The sequence below is a fragment of the Strigops habroptila genome, chromosome 18 (assembly GCF_004027225.2).
Source record: "Strigops habroptila isolate Jane chromosome 18, bStrHab1.2.pri, whole genome shotgun sequence".
Lineage (NCBI taxonomy): Eukaryota > Metazoa > Chordata > Aves > Psittaciformes > Psittacidae > Strigops > Strigops habroptila.
Window position 1 is genome coordinate 4,053,329 of NC_044294.2, and position 17,721 is coordinate 4,071,049.

General features: G+C 42.9%; 1 protein-coding gene across 2 annotated transcripts in view; it reads left to right on the forward strand.

Annotated features, from left to right (window-relative positions):
• Positions 1–17,721, forward strand: part of MAGI3 (membrane associated guanylate kinase, WW and PDZ domain containing 3) — a 78,548-nt gene that overhangs the window by 27,471 nt on the left and 33,356 nt on the right. For both annotated transcript variants that reach the window (XM_030473603.1, XM_030473601.1), the window contains exons 2-4: positions 12,480–12,596; positions 14,446–14,565; positions 16,516–16,725. In XM_030473603.1, the coding sequence (XP_030329463.1) occupies positions 12,480–12,596; positions 14,446–14,565; positions 16,516–16,725 (447 nt within the window). The remainder of the gene's footprint in view (positions 1–12,479; positions 12,597–14,445; positions 14,566–16,515; positions 16,726–17,721) is intronic.

The following is a 17,721-nucleotide window of genomic DNA, read 5'->3' on the forward strand; positions in this document are numbered from 1 at the left end:
GAGTGCATAATGTGGAAGCCTTAATAAAGTGCTATTATTAAAACAACCCTGTATTTTAATTTTTTAACAAGTTTGCATATTACAAATTCTAATTGTTGTTTTGACCCTTTAGATGGGTGTAAAACACTCTTGTAGTGTGTTTGAGCCCATGTGTGTGTCTCCATACAGGCTCCATCACTTGCATGGTGGTTCAGTTAGATCATATTCTGTCTTGCTCAGTGTGTTTGGATTCATCCACTCTTGTGATGTCCAAAGCCTGTTGCCTCTCGTGCTTTACATTCTTCTCTTACTTTGAGATGGATAGATCTTGCAAATCTATGTTTTGTGAGGTGTTTCAAGCTCCCAGGCTGTGCTCAGTGAGCTTTCCAGATATCCCTGTAAATCATAGAATCACAGACTGGTTTGTGTTGTAAGGAACCTTGAAGCTCATCCAGTCTCAACCCCGTGCCACAGGCAGGGACACCTTCCACTAGAGCAGGTTGCTCCAAGGCCCTTGTAAAAGTCTCTCTCCTGGGTCAGTGTCTTAAACTTGGCAGTGGAAGAGGCTTCCAGGGTGTGGTTTATCTGGATGTATGCAAATACATCTTATTTGAGATGGAAATCATGCCATTCTAGTGTTTGGAATATCAAGGGTTCTGCTACAAAATGAGGAGGCCAGGGACAAGCAGAGCAGCACTGATGAGGAGGAAGAGCAGCTACAGCAGAGTCAGATGGAAGGATGCCTTTCCCTGCTGACCTGCAGGAAGGACATCTTCATCTGGTATGTCACAGCAGACGCTCATCACTGACTCTTCCCCCAGCCATTGTAATAATATCAAAATACACACTCTGCTCCAGATTTTATCTCTACTTTTAGGTACTACCCCACAGTAATTAAAGCCAAATTCTCTGCAGTGGGTCTTAGTTATTTTAGGAAGTTGTAAACTGCTTCATCTTTCCGATGAATTAAGGAGGATACATGCTGCCTCCCAGTGAAATGTGGGGAAGGATCTTGAGAGAAGCAGAGAATTAAACCATCTCTTGAAAATATAGCAATCTTTATAAATAGACAAATGATTGTTGATCTGTTCAGTGCTTTTTTCACTTCTTAAAAAAACACCAAATCAAAAAGAGGAGAGGAGAGTCTCCATATATAATCTAAAAGGTCAAGCTGTTCTCTTGTGGAAAGTTCTTTTGCATTTTTCTTCTCTTCAATAAGTTGAAGGAAATGGTTATGTTTGCGTTTTATTTGAAACCCATTCATTATTTTAAATCATTTTGAGTTCAACTCGTATCTCCTTCAGTGTCTGATCTTCTATCAGAAACAGCTGTACAGCTCTTTCTGCCTTGCTGTTCTCCTCTTTAATAATGGTACATTAAAATACTTGGCATTATCAGAGAAAACCCTGCCCACTGGTAATCCTCCTGACTGTACTCCCATGGGCAGTGGGTTTCTTTGTGCATGCAGTGCACTATTATAATCATATCTGATACTTGTATGCTTGAAGCTGGTATCTGAAAGTTTGAATTTCACTCAAAAGATTTTAATTTTAAAAATCCTTAAGGTTACAGGCAGAAAATGTATTAGGCGATGTGAGCTTTTTTGCTACCAATACATTGCACAAAACCAACTTAAAATGACGTCTGCTGTCACTCCACAGAAATCATGTGCAGGCTGAGAATATCTGGAGGTGTAATGAAATACAGAAAAGAAAAAGCAGCATTCAGTGAAAAGTAATGAACTGTGTGGTCCACCTGTAATTGCCAGCACTTCTCATCATCTCTTGGTGCACTCATCTTTTTGGGTTTTTTACATGCATGTTTTGTTTCAGAGAGGGGAGATTGAGATGAGCTCTTAGGCAGTTCTTCCCTGTGAGGATGCTGAGGCGCTGGCACAGGGTGCCCAGAGAAGCTGTGGCTGCCCCATCCCTGGCAGTGTTCGAGGCCAGGTTGGATGGGGCCTGGAGCAACCCAACTGGAAGTCTAGTGGAAGATGGTTTGAACTGGATGAGCTTTAAGGTCCCTTAAAGCTCAAGGGGAAAAACACCACTCTGGGATTCCGTGAACCCCATTAAATGTATATACTTCCATGAAAAGATACCTACCTCTTCACAAAACTGCCAGGCTCTAACGGAGAGTCTCGTAACTGAAATAACTGCTGCAGCATGCTACTTGGTTTTGAGTCCAGTAGAGCCTTTACCTGTTGTCGTCCTACTTACGGGTTTCCAAACGAGCCTGCTGTTAATTAACAACTGACTCTGCAGTTCCACAGCAGTGCACATCCCCATCCTTCCATGCGTTACCAGCTGCGGGTGCCGCTTCGGAGATGCGGCGATGTCTGAGGTGCCGATCGGATGGAAGGGGCAGCCGCTCTGCCGGGAGTCCTGCTCTCATGCTCCTTTGCTTTTGAGCTTTACTGCTGCTATCCTCACTTGGCGTGTCTTCTGGCATGTGAGCTAAATGCTTTTGCTTCTAGGTGGTTTAAAGAGTGTTTGTTGTTGGTTGTGGTTAGATGGGAGCTGCCCTCTGTTCGTGCCCAGGAGTGTCCCCCCCCCTACAGCTGCCTGTAGACGTTTCTTGCTCTGGAGCTGGGGGGGGTGATAAGTTCAGGGTAGGTGGTAGAAGATGCTTCTTTCCTCTGTTTAAAACCTCTTGATTTCGCAGTGCTGGATCCTTATTCTTCACTTCCAAGACTAAGCCAACTATGATGCATTTATTTGCAAACGGAGGCAATTGTTGGTTGGGTAACAAGTGTTATTTTCATATAGCAACCAAATGGCACTGAAAGACTCTGTCTAAATGCCATCTGTGTTCTGCCAATGTTTTCTTTCTTCTTCCTTCTGCACTTAACAATAGATTTTTTTTATTTTTTTTTTTCCCCCATGGTAGATAAGGAACCCAGCCATGTTTATTCACAATCTAGAGGCTTCTGTTACAGTTGAGTTCCCTGTTTCTACACTGCCAAAAATAAAAACCTGGAGGATTACATATAGGCTCCCACTGTTGATACTTCATCTCTTGTCCTTCTCAGCTCCAAGTGTTTTTCAGAATAAACAATGCATTATTTGCTAATGCTTTTTGTATTTCTTCAAGGTTGTTTGGGGATATGCCTTACAAAGAATATTTTAGTTATCTTAAAAACTTGAAATGCTTTAAGGATGAAGTTCATAAGCAAAAACACAAAGCCAAATTATTTTTGCATAGGTTTACCAACAATGGGCTGGTTTGTTGGTAGAACATTTCCAACCCTGTAAGATTTCAAGGAAGCAGTACAACACAGTATGGTGTGACATTCAAGAACGGGGATTGAGAGACTTTATCTCCCTGAATCAGTCACCACTTTGTCTGAAGAGCTGAAGGGGTTATCCTGTAAAGGCTTGTGTGGTCGCCCCTTTGATCATTTCTAGTAATGAGCGATCTCCTAAATCTATAGGCTTAAAAAGTCAAAGCTCATAGTTATTGCTGTTTTCTGAGTGTATTTTGTATTACTAACAAAAATAAGAAGATCCCTAAAGTGAAGTGGGATGTACATACTATAATGAAGTTCGTGGCAACCTTGTTTCTTAAATCTGGATAAAGAGTTTTTCATTTATTCCAGCAGTACCATAAAACACCCTTCCAGTATTCTGAATGCAATGGTAAATAATTTATTAATACCGGAAGGCTTCTCTCTACCATAATTTCTGTAAATCAAAATATATATTACCAAGAATTTATTGGACAGCATATAACAAACTACAATTAAACAAGCCTTTCAAAGTAGACCTTTCTAATATTTTTCATCTTTCAGCTAGTAAATGAGTGTGGTTTAATGGATTATTGTGGCTATGAAGTGCCTTGAGGTTTTTTCTTTACAATAGGCCCTATGTAAATTCTTCTGTGAATTGTTCTGCATCTATCATGTTAATGTAATTAGATTAATCTGACATACTTACCCTTTACTTTTTCTGAATTTGCAGAATATCTTTAATGACAAAGCCATAATTCAGCTGCATGAAAGATCCTTAATTCAATTTTCTTTAAAGAAGATTGACGCTACTAACATTTAGCCACTTAACAACCTTTATTTCACTTCATGGGAATTGGCAAAGGGCTCTGCACCATGATTTCTCTTCAGTACAAAGAATCAAGATTTGCTGTTGTCATTAAAAGTTTAAGGATGAGTTGTGTTACTTGGAGGAATTAAATTCTTCCTTCTGCTGCTCGGGCAGGTCCTGCTGCTTGTCAGCGAGGCCCCTTCCAGTCCTGCTTCCTTCATTCTGTGTTTCCCACCCATACCGGTTGGTCTTGTGTTGTGCTCTGTGCCTTGGAGTATTTGTAGAGATTTGTAAATCAGTCTGATTTGTAAAATCAGTCTTGTAAATGTAGCTATTTGCATAGATCTTCATTATTTATTAGATGTCAGTTTCTATTGCATAGGAAAACAGTGGGCAGGACAGCTTGAGAGTGCACAGAGCAGGTCAGATTCACCTGCAAAAACCACCCCAAGTCTGAATCTCTCCTGAATCCATCTCTGTAGGACACTGGCATGCAGGAGGGTAATGATTTCCATATGGCTAGTAGCCCCTAAATATCTTTATGTGATGCAATTAAAAAGCATGGTAAAATAAAGCATAGCTGCAGCAATCCCCTCTAAGCTGTCAGAAGGCTGGGATGTTCTCGGTGGGGCTGTGTACAAAAGCTCATCTCAAAGGAAGAACAGCGTAAAGGTCTTCTCCCAAATGGTTCTTTGCCTGAAAGTTTTGGTAATTCCTCAACTACTCTTTTCCTTTATCATAACATGTTTTCTCCAGATGCTGGCATAACTTCCAGAACTGTGGAACGAGGCCGATTTGGATTTCCCACGCGAGGCCATGTCTCTGCCCGTCTCTCCATGTTTGCTCCACTTGTTCCTGAGCCTCTTGCTCTGTGCACGTTCATTGCCTAAATCTGGAATGTCTCTGCTGCTCCTGCAGTCGAGTCGCAGCCGATGCTAACCCTATGCCAGCAGCTCCAGTCCACAGCTTCGTGTCTAAGTTTTTTGGGGGGATGCTCATGTAGCTTGCAGAGTGCAGCATGGCTTAATAAAAGTTTCTTTGCTGTCCCTGTCTTCAGTCAGATATTCTTTGCAGACACGTAGTAAAGGAAAATTCACCCAGCCCAGCATCTTTAGTGGGATTCTGTTAATAGCTGAAAGTTTTTGTAAGACATCTTGACAAGGAATTTAAAATCTATTTCAAAAATATTTTCTTCTTACAACATTATTCTGAATCACAGTGCCTCCTTTGATACCTATCCCTATTGCCAAATACTCCAGTTCAGTTTTATCTCTGCTCATCAGCTTCTCAATCCTCAGGGCTTTCCTTTCCCTTATCAAACAACTTTCCCAAGTCATTCCCCAATTCTCCCCCTGCTGATACAGTGTTGGTAATTTCAGGAGAGTGTGGTTCTTGATGTCTTGTTAATCTGCTCTCAACCCAAAGCTCTACAAATGATCCTGGGTTGAGGGAAAAGGTGAGAAGTCTTGCCAGTATGGCCAAAACAGATTAAAATATATTTTTGCTCCTTTTTCATGCCCTTTAATAATCTGAGGGTTTTTTTAATCTTATCTTTGTAAAATGCGTAATTTGCATTTCACATCTGAAAACAAGCTTCCAATGTATCTGGCTCGTCTCCCATATTTGTTCTAGGAAATCAAGTTTCATTCTTCACCTTGTCTGTTCTTTTCATTGCCAGGGAAAAATCTCTGTCTTGTGACAGATCTCTGTTTTCAGACAAATGTCACTACCTACCACTGATAGAACAAATCAAGATGCCTTTACAGCATCCGAGCCAGAGACCTGCCTGCTGTGGCCCTTTGGAGAGTCTCTGCTGAATTAGTCAATGGTTGGCCTTTTCTGGTGTCAGGTCTAGCAATCAAAAGTGGTGATTCATTTAGACTTTGGCAGCAGAGCAGTGTGGACCTACTGCTGCTTGAGTCTCATTAAAAGGCAAACGAAGCTGTACATGTCACATTCCTGTGATGATTATCTGCTTTTGCACTTTTGAACGTTCATGCAGTGACTTACCTCTGAAGCAGCAGGTCATCACCAGATGGCAGATAGGTGCTTATTGAGCCCTGTGGACTGAACATGACTATTTTCTTGCTCTTTCTAGCTCTTTGTCTCTTTAGACAGTAATCCTTTACCTGACAGTGAGCTTGATTGCTCCTAGTGAATGAGCAGAAGTTAACTTGAGATCAGCCCATAACAGGACCAGGATCTCCCTTCCCAGGTGGATTGCTGGCACAGATGTGGTCATCATCTCAACTTCCTTACTGGCCTGAATTTTCTCATGGAGCTTCCCTCTGTAACAGGCAGAGTCCAAACTTAGGTTCTTGCATCCGTTACCTGGAAGACAGAGAGGGAGGTGTTGAGCAGGACCATGTCCATGGAGCCCTTGGTGGGATGTAGCACCAGGGTGTGGGCTGCTGAGCAGCACTCTCTGCCTTGACTGTCCTCCTTGGTGGTTCCAGGGCCACCGGAACCTGTGAAGGAAAATCAGACTCCTGCAGTAACCCATCAGTGTTTCTGCCCCATGAGCTGAGGAAGCCTGTGCTTGCTGACTGGGGTGGACATTCTCAAAGTGGTGCTGTGTCTGAATTCAAATAATTCATTCCCCCCGTTTCTTGTACGGGGAATGCAGGTGTGTGTTGGCTGGGTGGGCAGCATCAGTGAGGGCTATGGCACTGTTGGACTTTTCCATCTTTTCCGTCTTCTGTGAATATGGTGATGCTCTTGCATGCTTTCAGAAATTGTCTGTGTTCAGTGAACGCATGTGTTAGGACCTGTAACTTGTATTAAATTATTATATGCAAGTAGTGGCTGAGGATATATCACAGAGTTAACGTGTTGCACACTAGTTATAACTTTGGTTTCCTGATTCAAGGTAACTGTTCAGCAGAGTGTTTCTTTAAATGACTTTTGCTTAGTCCCATCAACAATCACTTCATCTTACTGTATTGATAGCCTAGGTTTAATTAAACTGTAACTGTTTTCCACTTGATCGAACCTGTAATTCCTATTTTAGTTAGCCATTTCTAAGCAAGGCCATTTAGCTGTTTTATTAGCCCTTAATGTGTGTTTCACATGGAATTTTCATATTCCGGGTTGGCTTTTGCAACTGCTTCTTACATTAATACATCACACAGCTGAGTGTAACCTTGGGCAGTGAGGAATTCTGTTTGTATGTATGACATTCTGAGTTTAACCAGAATTGTGAAATTCTGGTTATGTTTTTCCCCTGCTTTGCTCCCATTGAGAAAACAAAATCATATGATACGGAATCAACCAGGCTGGAAAAGACCTTTAAGCTCATCAAGTCCAACCATTCCCCAGCACTGCCAAGGCCACCACTAACCCATGGCACTGAGGGCCTCGGCTACACGATGTGTGAACACTTGCAGGGACGGTGACTCCAGCACTGCCCTGGGCAGCCTGTTCCAATGCCTGAGCACCCTTTGGGGAAGGAATTGTTCCTCAGCTCCATCTAAACCTCCCCTGGTGCAGCTTGAGGCTCTTTCTTTTTGTTCTATCTTTTCTTACTTGGAAGAAGAGACCGACCCCACCTCTCTGCAACCTCCTGTCAGGCAGTTGTAGAGAGCGATAAGGTCCCTCTGAGCCTTCTCGAGAAGGTATCTAATGCAGTATCTAATCTGCACGGTTTTCGTTCTGTTACTGCTTCAAAGCCCTCGTGGACACGGTGCTGGGGTCAGCCGTGGGGAAGGAGGGAGGGCTGAGGGGGGTTTGGGGAGCGGGGAAGGGTGGTAGAAAGGGGGAGTTAAGCTCCAAGGCTGCAGGCTGATCTGCACCGCCGCGGGGGCACGACCCGGTCCCAGTCCCCGGTCCGGTCCGGTCCGGCCCCGTCCAGCTCTGCGGCGGCAGGCCTCGCTCGGCCGGCGGCACAGCGGGGCGGCCCGGGCCCGCAGCCCGGCGGCGCCGGGAGGTGGCGGCAGACTGCCGCGGGACCGGCCTCTCGCCGCGGCCATGGCCCGCCGCCGCCGCGGGGCCTGTGGGTTCCGGTCCTCCCTGAGCCGACCGGTCCGAGGCCTCAGCTGCCGCCCTGCCTGCTGTGAGCCTCTGAGGGGGTTTTGTCCTTTAACTCACGGGTGCAGCGTACCGGGGCTGCAGACAAGCTTTTAAAATTTACTGCACGAACGAGGGAGTGCAATTTCAGTTTCACATCTGCTCCCTTAAAATACGTTTTAGTGCTGAAGGCTACAGTGAAAGCATAAGCCCTAGTAATTAATTATATAGCTTAATGGGAAAGTAGCGTGCTCTTAATAAACTGCTACTTGAAAAATTGCTTTTATAATTAACAGTATTTTTTGAGAATCAGTTTGAAAGAAAAATGCCATCATTCGTCCCTCAGCATTGCAGCTGCTTGTTTCCAGGAGGAGTTGGCAGAGTCTGGCCCCTCAGCCTCACAGGGAAAGTGATGTGCCTTCTCACAGTGGTCACCTATGACTGCCTGCATGAAATGCACATCTGAATGAAATGGAGAATTTCCGCGTGGTCTTCAGAGTGATTTGTGGGGAGGTTGCATGTATTCCATATATTAGCAGTGTTAGCCGGACTAGATGATCATAAAGGTGCCTTACGGTACCTAAAGGAGCCAACGAGAAATCTGGAGAGGGACTTTTGATAAGGGCCTGCACGGACAGGACAAGGGGAATGGCTTTAACCTCCCGGGGGGAGATTGAGATGACATTTTAGGCAGAAGTTCTTCCCTGGGAGGGTGCTGAGGCGCTGGCACAGGGTGCCCAGAGAAGCTGTGGCTGCCCCATCCCTGGCAGTGTTCAAGGCCAGGTTGGACACAGGGGCTTGGAGCAACCTGCTCTAGTGGAAGGTGTCCCTGCCCGTGGCAGGGGATTGGAACTGGATGAGCTTTAAGGTCCCTTCCAACACAAACCAGTCTCTGATTATTTTGCTATGACTTACTACTGGACAGCGACATAAAATATTCACAGATTGAATTCTTAGAATCTATTTGCATATTTCAACTTTGAGCTTTGTTGTTTTACCAGCATTACTAATCTAGAAATGGACTTTTTTGTGTTGACTTCCAGTAGCACCGTGGCCATACCCATCTGTTTGTAATTGCAACATGTATACCTCAGCGTTTCCATGACAGGCTGGATGTATAAATAGTGTCTTTGTCCTGCTTAGGTGTAGCAGCAATGGCAGCTTGACCATTGGAGTTTGTGGTGTGATGAGAAATAAAAGCCATGACCTCTGGTTTTTGTAATGTCTCTCTCACTCATACTCATCTCTGTACTTCACGGTGCTGTATTTTGCTGCAGTGCTACTTAAGCCTTTTTTTCTTCTGCAGTCCCTTAGTTTTCTTCACCAAACTGCAGTGTGCATATCCTTGTTGAAACAGTTCCTTTGTGCTGAAAGTTAAAACTGAAAGCAAGAGGCTTGTGCCTGTTCATCTTGCAGAGCCTGAATGGTATAAAGTACATTATTCCTCTTGACTGGTCCCTGTGTTGCATGTGGCATCCTTCAGAGGCAGCTCAGCAGTACAACGAACACCAACCCGACATTTATTAGATCATTTTAGAGAGTCTGATACATGAGAGTCTTCTAAAAGCCTGCGCGAAACAATGTAAGGAGCACGTTCAGCTCCTGAATGGGGAAATGTCTGGGCTTTGCATAAAACAAGCTCTGGAGGTTGCCTAAAGCGTTCTTGGTATTACTGGATTTTTTTGTTTTCTAATGCATACCATTCTCTTTGTGACTTTGTCATTTTTCCTTTGCCTGCTATTTTGTTTGACTTTCTCCTGTTTTCCTCAGGCAATCTTTTCAATCTTCAATTTAGTCCCAGGATATAGTCTGATCTTGAAGGTTTTTATGTTAAGATCAACCCCTCAATGTCAGCATATTCTTAGCACCAGCTTTGCTTTTACTTTTTTTATTTAGACTGAGTTGATATTTATTGAAAAGGGTTTATGAGCTTTTAAATTTCAAAACATGAAGAGGGTAAGATCAGTGAATAAATAAAGCCTTTGTAATTCTACATCCAGCACAGATTTTCACCTCTTGCCAAGTTTGTCCAACTTGCAACACTCTGAACAGAGATAACAACCAGCTTCATCTGCCTGAGTGAAATATGTGTGTATTGATCTGCCTAAGTGAAATATGCATGTATTGTTGAAGTACAGTGCTATAGATCTGGCTTTGACAGGAAGATGGATGGACCATTTTAGGGGTGAAACATTTTTTAATGCTGAGAAACCATCTTGTCTACAAACAATAAAGTGATTTGTAGTAACAAACGGGAAGTATTTTTCTTGCTGGAGATTACACCATTTGTTTTCATTTTCCATGACATGTTTTGCTCGTTATGCTGCAGGAAGCAAATCCAAAGTTTTATAAAAAACAGCTTGTGGTGGCAAAATAGGGAATTGAGCTGGGGAGCTCGCTGTCATAACAGCATCAGGCCCGGGGGAGCTGCATAGGTGCTGCCAGATTCCTGTTTGGGAAGGAGTCAGGGGACAGGGGAGCTGCTCACCCCACCCATACTAGTGGGAATTGCTGTATTGCTTGTAGAACTCCTGGAAAGCTGCGAGGATTGTACCGTGGTGTTGTCTCAGTGCTGCAGAATGCTCTTTGTGTTTCTGGATGTGATTCTTAAGTGACAGTGTTCAAGAGGGGTGAGAAATACGCTTTTGGAGCTCAGGGCTCACATTAGGCACCGGGTGTGCTGCCTCTATGGGCTTCTTTCTTTGCTTGGGGCTTAGGGTGGCTTGGTTTGGGGTTTGGTTCATTTATGGACAGCACAGACCTCTGTGAAGAGAGGGCTGATAGGTAACCGTGGTTTCACTCACAGATACTTTCCAGCATGCCATCGTTTGTTGGAGGACGAGGGTGCAAATTAAAATACAGTTTGCTGTTGGTGAATGGTGATAGCTGAGGTAAAGTTTGAGATGAGTATAAGGTGTGTATCTGCCCTTAACATGGCAAAAAGGGAAGGGAAAGTATAAACTTGCCAAATGAAAACGTGCAGTTAACTTTCCAGCAGTGACACGTGGTTGGGAAAATTTGGTTAGTGGTGGAAGGGGTTTTTGGGGTTTAGTGGTTTTGGTTTGTTGGGTTTTTTCCAAATTTGACATTCCATGTAAGTACAGAAATCTCAGTTTAAGGTGTAGCTGAGCTTTTTGTTAAGACTGATGTGGGCCTGTTCCCCATTTCATTCTTGGACCTTTTGAGGTGGCCTCTTCAGCAGTTGGTCTCGGCAGGATTCAAAGGCTCCTGCAAAATCACTCCTGTGGCAGGTTGATGCATTTCATAACCTGTTGCTGATGTAATTTAAAAGGAGCAGCATCTGCTCCAGCTTTTGTTTGCTGTTGTGCTACACAAGCATATGCCTGCTAATGGCCATCTCCTAGATTGAGTTTGGAAGACAAAGACTGAGTCTTTTCCCCTAAAGCCCTGAGTGTTCTGCTGTAGTACATAACGTAAATTTATCAAGGTCACTGAGCCCTATTTAATGTGCTTTCTGGGAATGACAGGGTACAAAAGATTGGTTTGTACCCTTCTGTCAGAAGGATGAAGCGGTAATACAAGAGCTCAGTTATTTGTGTGCTGAAGGGGCTGTGGTTATCTAGTGATATGACAGATTCACTAATGATACCTGACAGAAGTATTGCAAGGGAATAATTGTAAAAAAGCTCTCTTCTGTCATGCAGGAGGTTTAAAAAGAAAATATTTTCTTTTTATAATATCAACAATGCAGATTCCCATGTGATAAAATATTGAGTTCAAGTGCTTAAACAGTAGGTGTAAATTGAGTAGAAAGTATTACCATGATATTTTGAAGCCATTTCCTGCCTGTAGAGACTTTTAATTTTGGTAATAGATTTTGTGGTTTAATACTTCTTAGTGATTTCCAAACAATTCCAGAACATTGTCGTTGCCTTGCTTGGAAGATACTGAGGGTGGATGGCTGTTGCTCAGCTGTGCTTACAGTCCCCATGCCAATTTACATCAGCAGAGTCAGGCTTTGGTAGCATAGAATGTCTTTTCTGTTCAGGTCTTTGCATTTAAAACAACCCAACTCTTTCTGCTGCTTTCTCTATTTGAAACATCTATAGCAGTGAAAGGGGGCCTATAAGGATGCTGGGGAGGGACTCTTCATTAGGGACTGTAGTGGTAGGACAAGGGGTAATGGGTTCAAACTTAAACAGGGGAAGTTTAGATTAGATATAAGGAAGAAGTTCTTTACAGTGAGGGTGGTGAAGCACTGGAATGGGTTGCCCAGGGAGGTTGTGGATGCTCCATCCCTGGCGGTGTTCAAGGCCAGGTTGGAAAGAGCGTTGGGCGACATGGTCTAGTGCGAAGTGTCCCTGCCCATGGCAGGGGGGTTGGAACTGGATGATCTTAAGATCCTTTCCAACCCTAACTATTCTATGATTCTATGAAATGCTGTTCTTGTGAGATCCTGCTTAATTTTTATGAGTTTTCTTGTTTGTGTTTCTTAAGGAAAAGTCATCAATAAAGACTTGCGCCACTACTTGAGCCTTCAGTTCCAGAAGGGCTCAATAGACCATAAACTCCAGCAAGTGATCAGAGACAATCTCTACTTGAGAACCATCCCTTGTAAGTATGTAAAGATCAGCCTCATTCGATCTGTTCCTGCTAACTGCCATATAATTTGAGAGCTTTAAATCCTTCTCTCTTAATCTGGTTTAGAGTTTTACCTTGCAGCAGAAACTTCTGTCGATGGCTTTGCTGGAATAGTTTCATATCTTAAGTTGCAGTGAAAAGTTACAGCCAATATGGACAGCAAAACTTCAGGATTCAAGCTCAGAGTATTTTGGTTCTATCTGTGTTTTACTCATTGGAAGTTTGTCAGTTGTTGTTAGAATAACCACAGCTGCCATGGGAAATAAATCTTCCTTAGCATGATCAAGCAGGGCAAACACATCCTGATTTTTGTCGATGTATTGGGTTTTGCACAAAGAGGAAACCGAGACCTTGAGAAGGTCACGTGCATTAGGCAAAGTAGTGCAGCTGGAAGGAGAGTTGCAGGAGGGATTATATGCAGAAAGGGTTGCAGTGACAGAAGGTACATGGGAACTGTTGTTCACTCATCCTGAGAAGACAGTAGAAGGAAGTGGTAGCAAGAGGCAGAGTGAATCCATGGCCCAAAAAAAGGAAGAAGGAACAGCACATGGACAAACTTTAGAGTCACAGCAAGAATTAATTAGTGAGAGAATCTGGATGGTCCTGTCTCATCAGTTATGCCAGCCCTTCTGCTCTGAGCATCTGTTAGCACCTCCCTGTCCAACCAACACGGGTGTTAACTTGCCTTTAGCGAGGTGCCTAAAGGTTACTGCTCCCACGAGCAGACATTTATAGAAAGCACAGCACAAGGTACAGGACGCTCTGCCAGCTGCCAGCTATCCTGTCTCTCACCCTTCTGTGTCATTTCAGTCCTTAATTATCTCAAGATCATCCTTTACTTTGTCTCAGAGGTTCACTGATTAAAAAGGCTCATCATCGACTGCCTTTAAGTATTCGCTGCACTAAAAACTTAAAAGTTTGTCAACTAACATTTTTGTAACTACAGGAATTCCATTCTTCATTTAGCATTGTTACCTACTGAGTGCGCCCAAGAGTTTGTGATTTTCTGGAAAGATAATGATAGTGAAATAGTGAAATGCAGTTTATTTAGTAGCAGCTCTTGTTCATGCTGCTACCTGACAAAATGACGTTATAAATGCCTTTAAGACATTATAAATGCCTTTAAAATACTGTTAGGATATAGGCAGTAAGGAATCAGTGGAGTCTTTCCCAGGAGAGCTTTAATTAAGCTGTTATAACTATGGGAGGCACGTATTTATAGGCATAACACTTTGAGAACTTCTGCATTAATACAGCAATTTACTGATTATGTTGAAAAAGCTTACCTACAGCCAGGGTTTGGACTGTGCCTGAATTACACTCTGAATTATAAGGTTAAAAAATAGTTTCTGTGCTCAGTTATGGGTTTGGTGGCCCAGAAATGTAGTTAGTGAGTTGGTACCGGTGGAAACAGGAGATGAAGCACCCTAACAGCTGTGTTAAAATACCACAGCTGTTAAACTGGTCTCCAGAATCCCAGACTCCAAATGCCTGGCCCAGGCATTGTCAGCTTCCACAGAAGTTGGTTTTGCTTCACTGAGCATAAGAAATAATTCTCTCTAATTACCACCTCACCCATCTTTTTTTAACTCCTCCTTCCTCAATGCCAGAACTGTCATTCCTACATAAGTTATTGGCCTAGTTTTATACATTATTGTTCACTTGTTCACCAGTGTTCCAACTCTTGATCTTTACTGGAATTGCATCATCACTGTGTAAAGATTCAAACATCTTTTGGTTTTACTGAATTGTACAGCAGGCAGTATTTGGTAAACAGGCAGCACGTAAGTATCTTACAAGAGTGTTTTCTCTGTCTTTTCAGGCACTACAAGGGCTCCCAGAGATGGGGAGGTCCCTGGGGTAGACTATAATTTCATTCCTGTTGAGCAGTTTAAAGCACTGGAAGAAAGTGGAGCCTTGCTAGAAAGTGGAACCTATGATGGTATGTCGATCACATTTAGTGGAATGGGAATAAGGGTGCAGTACTCATGTCCAGTGTCTTGGTCAAAGTGTAGCAACTTGTACCCAGGAGGTGCCACTTTTCCTGCCCGTTGACAGTCATTACAGTAGTAGAGCAGCAATATATTAAGTCTATTTTTGGACTACCTGTGAAGAGGAGTAGCAGGCTTGTTTTAAATCACAGGTTGTCCTTTCAACCAGACTTAATGCCATCGGATTATTTTCCCTATTGTGTTTCTGAGGAAGGACTCAAAAATGTTTGTTTGTGCTTGGTACAATTTTGATTTAACAAAGTTCAGTCAATTGTGTTTAAATCTTTGAGAACAGATGCATGTTCTCAGAGGCACATGTCAGAAGGACAGAAGGCAAGGATAATTCTGATACAGCAGGAAAGAGAAAAGTATTTTGCAATGAAAAATTAAAGAACAGTAGGTCAGATTGTCCAAATCTGTAGCGAAGTTGGTTTTGCTAAATGTGATGGGGAAGAACATTGTCATGAAGGTAGCAGAACAGATTGCAAACATCTCATGTTGCTTTTTGTATCTAAGTTTATAAAACCTGAAATATGATCTGCCTGTTTTTTTGGGTTTTTTTTTTCAAATGTGTAGTTGTACTTGAATTCAACTAAATAACAGCCAAATTTTCAGAAATGCTGAGTACGTGCAGCTTTCATTGATGTCATATAGAGTCACAGAGAGGTTTGGGTTGGAAGGGAGCTTCAAGCTTATCCAGCTCCAACCCCCTGCCACGGGCAGGGACACCTTCCACTAGAGCAGGTTGCTCCAAGCCCCTGTGTCCAACCTGGCCTTGAACACTGCCAGGGATGGGGCAGCCACAGCTTCTCTGGGCACCCTGTGCCAGCGCCTCAGCACCCTCACAGGGAAGAGCTTCTGCCTCAGAGCTCATCTCAATCTCCCTTCTGGCAGGTTAAAGCCATTCCCCTTGGTCCAAAGCCCCTCTTCAGGTTTCTTGTAGCCCCTTCAGGCAATGGGAGTTGCTCTAAGGTCTCCCCTTAAGGAGCCTTCTCTTTGGATTTTTCCCTTAGCTCCCCTTTAGCTGGCTGACACCACTTTGAGCCTTGCCCTCACTGATATTTTCAGAGGGTTTCTTATTTATTTTACTTACATGGTCAAACCCATATGCAGCCACCAAAAGTTACCCCAGGAGGAATTCTGGGAAGCTCTCTTGCTGTGTGCTCAATTCCCTAATAAAAATCATATGAGCAGTCAGGAAAGAGGTCAGTTGCTGAAATTCTTTTCCAAAAAATAAAAGGTGATTCCTAGACTTTGTGGTTTAGGTTTAAATACTGAAGTATTTAATTTATTTTTCTGAAGTACAAATCACTTTTAGATGAAGATATATTCACAGCTTTGCTTAGGAAGTGTATTGTCAGTAGAAAATTGGAGGACTGTAGTTGTAAAATCAATTATTTAAAAGTAGTTTAATGTAAGTAGATACTTTATGTTTCTGCACAAAATTAATTTTCTTTTTGGCTTTAGTGTGTTTCTGCATATTACTCCGTTAATCAGTTAATCAGTATACAGAGTAAGAACTATTGATTTTCACTGGTTTGCTTCTCTCAGACTGTTCCCCAAGTCTCTTTATGACGCATTAGTGGATTCCCGGCAAAGTCACACATCCATCTTTTTCTTTGACAACATGTGGCAGGATAGGAATTCTGAATTACATCTATTGTTTTCTGATGTCCAGTAGCATCACTGGCATAAAGACAATGTAGGAATAAATAGGAATGAATAAGTTTTGATGGTACATTGGTTTTTGATAGTGCTGATGTTTTCTTTAAGAAGGTAAGTTATGGTTCAGGTCTTTCACCAAAACCATGTTACATGGGCAATAAAACCTTCGCTGCCACTGCCAGTACTTGCAGCAAGTATCAGTGCTTTAGTGATCTTGATTTCTGTCTCATTGTCAGGTAATTTTTATGGTACTCCGAAGCCTCCAGCAGAGCCCAGCCCCTTTCAGCCTGATCCAGTGGATCAAGTTCTTTTTGACAATGATTTTGATACTGAATCACAGAGGAAAAGAACCACGTCAGTCAGCAAAATGCAGAGGATGGACAGTTCTCTTCCTGAAGAGGAGGAAGAAGAGGAAAAGGAAGCAGTTAATGGCAGCGGAGGGATAGGTTGGTTGACAAGGGGAGAAATTCCCTAAAGTATTTGTATGACTTGGTAAGAAGTATACAAATAACATTCATGCTTGCTTGAACCCGTTCCTTAGTCTTCATAAAGTTTGAAGGTCCATTTCTATTCAAACTGGTGGTTTTACTCGATTTTGAAATCATCTTTTAAAAAGAAACAGCTGTTCTCCCAGCCAGATGTGCAATTGCATCATAAAATGCACTGCTCAGTAGAGAACATGTAGTGCTGGGTATCAGCCAGTTACATGAGGAGGAAGGAAAAATTTATCCACTCTTCAAATAACGGAATCCTTTGCAGAGCATAACTCATACCCTGTAAATGTTCCTGTTTAATTTTGAGGAGATTACTGACTTTGTTTGCAGGAGATTTGAGTGAAGCGATTGGTTTAAGGAGCCATACCAGCTCATACTGTAAAATTCTCAGATTATTTTGGTTAAGGGAACTATCTCACAACCTGAAACTGCCCAAAGGAGAGTTTGTGGAGAGGAATAAAGGAGAGTGTGTTGAGACTGGACCAGCATTTAGTTGGACCTTTCAGAGATGGGCGGGATGCCTGTTTCCTTTTGCTGTCATGGTTACTCACCTCAAGGGGGAAGAGCTGGTGGTGGAGAGAAACCATCACATTGCATTTGTAGATGATCTCGTGTGTGAGTCTTTAAGACAGACTTATATTGACCAGACCTGACCTAATCTTGCTAGCTTCAGGGCTGTCAACACCACAGCACAGAGTGGCCCAGTGGCCAGGCTGGTGATTAGGTGAAGGTCATGGACGTCATTGTGTGATGGAGGATACTGAGCATTAGCTTGGGACCAAAGGGTGGAGGCTTGGGTTTAAAGCTTTCTGCAGGGATTTTTGGGAGCTTTTTCTTGCTGTGGCTTGCAGGAGGGTGGTGTTTGTTTTATTGACAATTTGGGTCTTCTTTACATTTCATTCTGGTGCTTTGAGGAATATTAGTAGGATTTGGGGGGGTTCTTTGCTG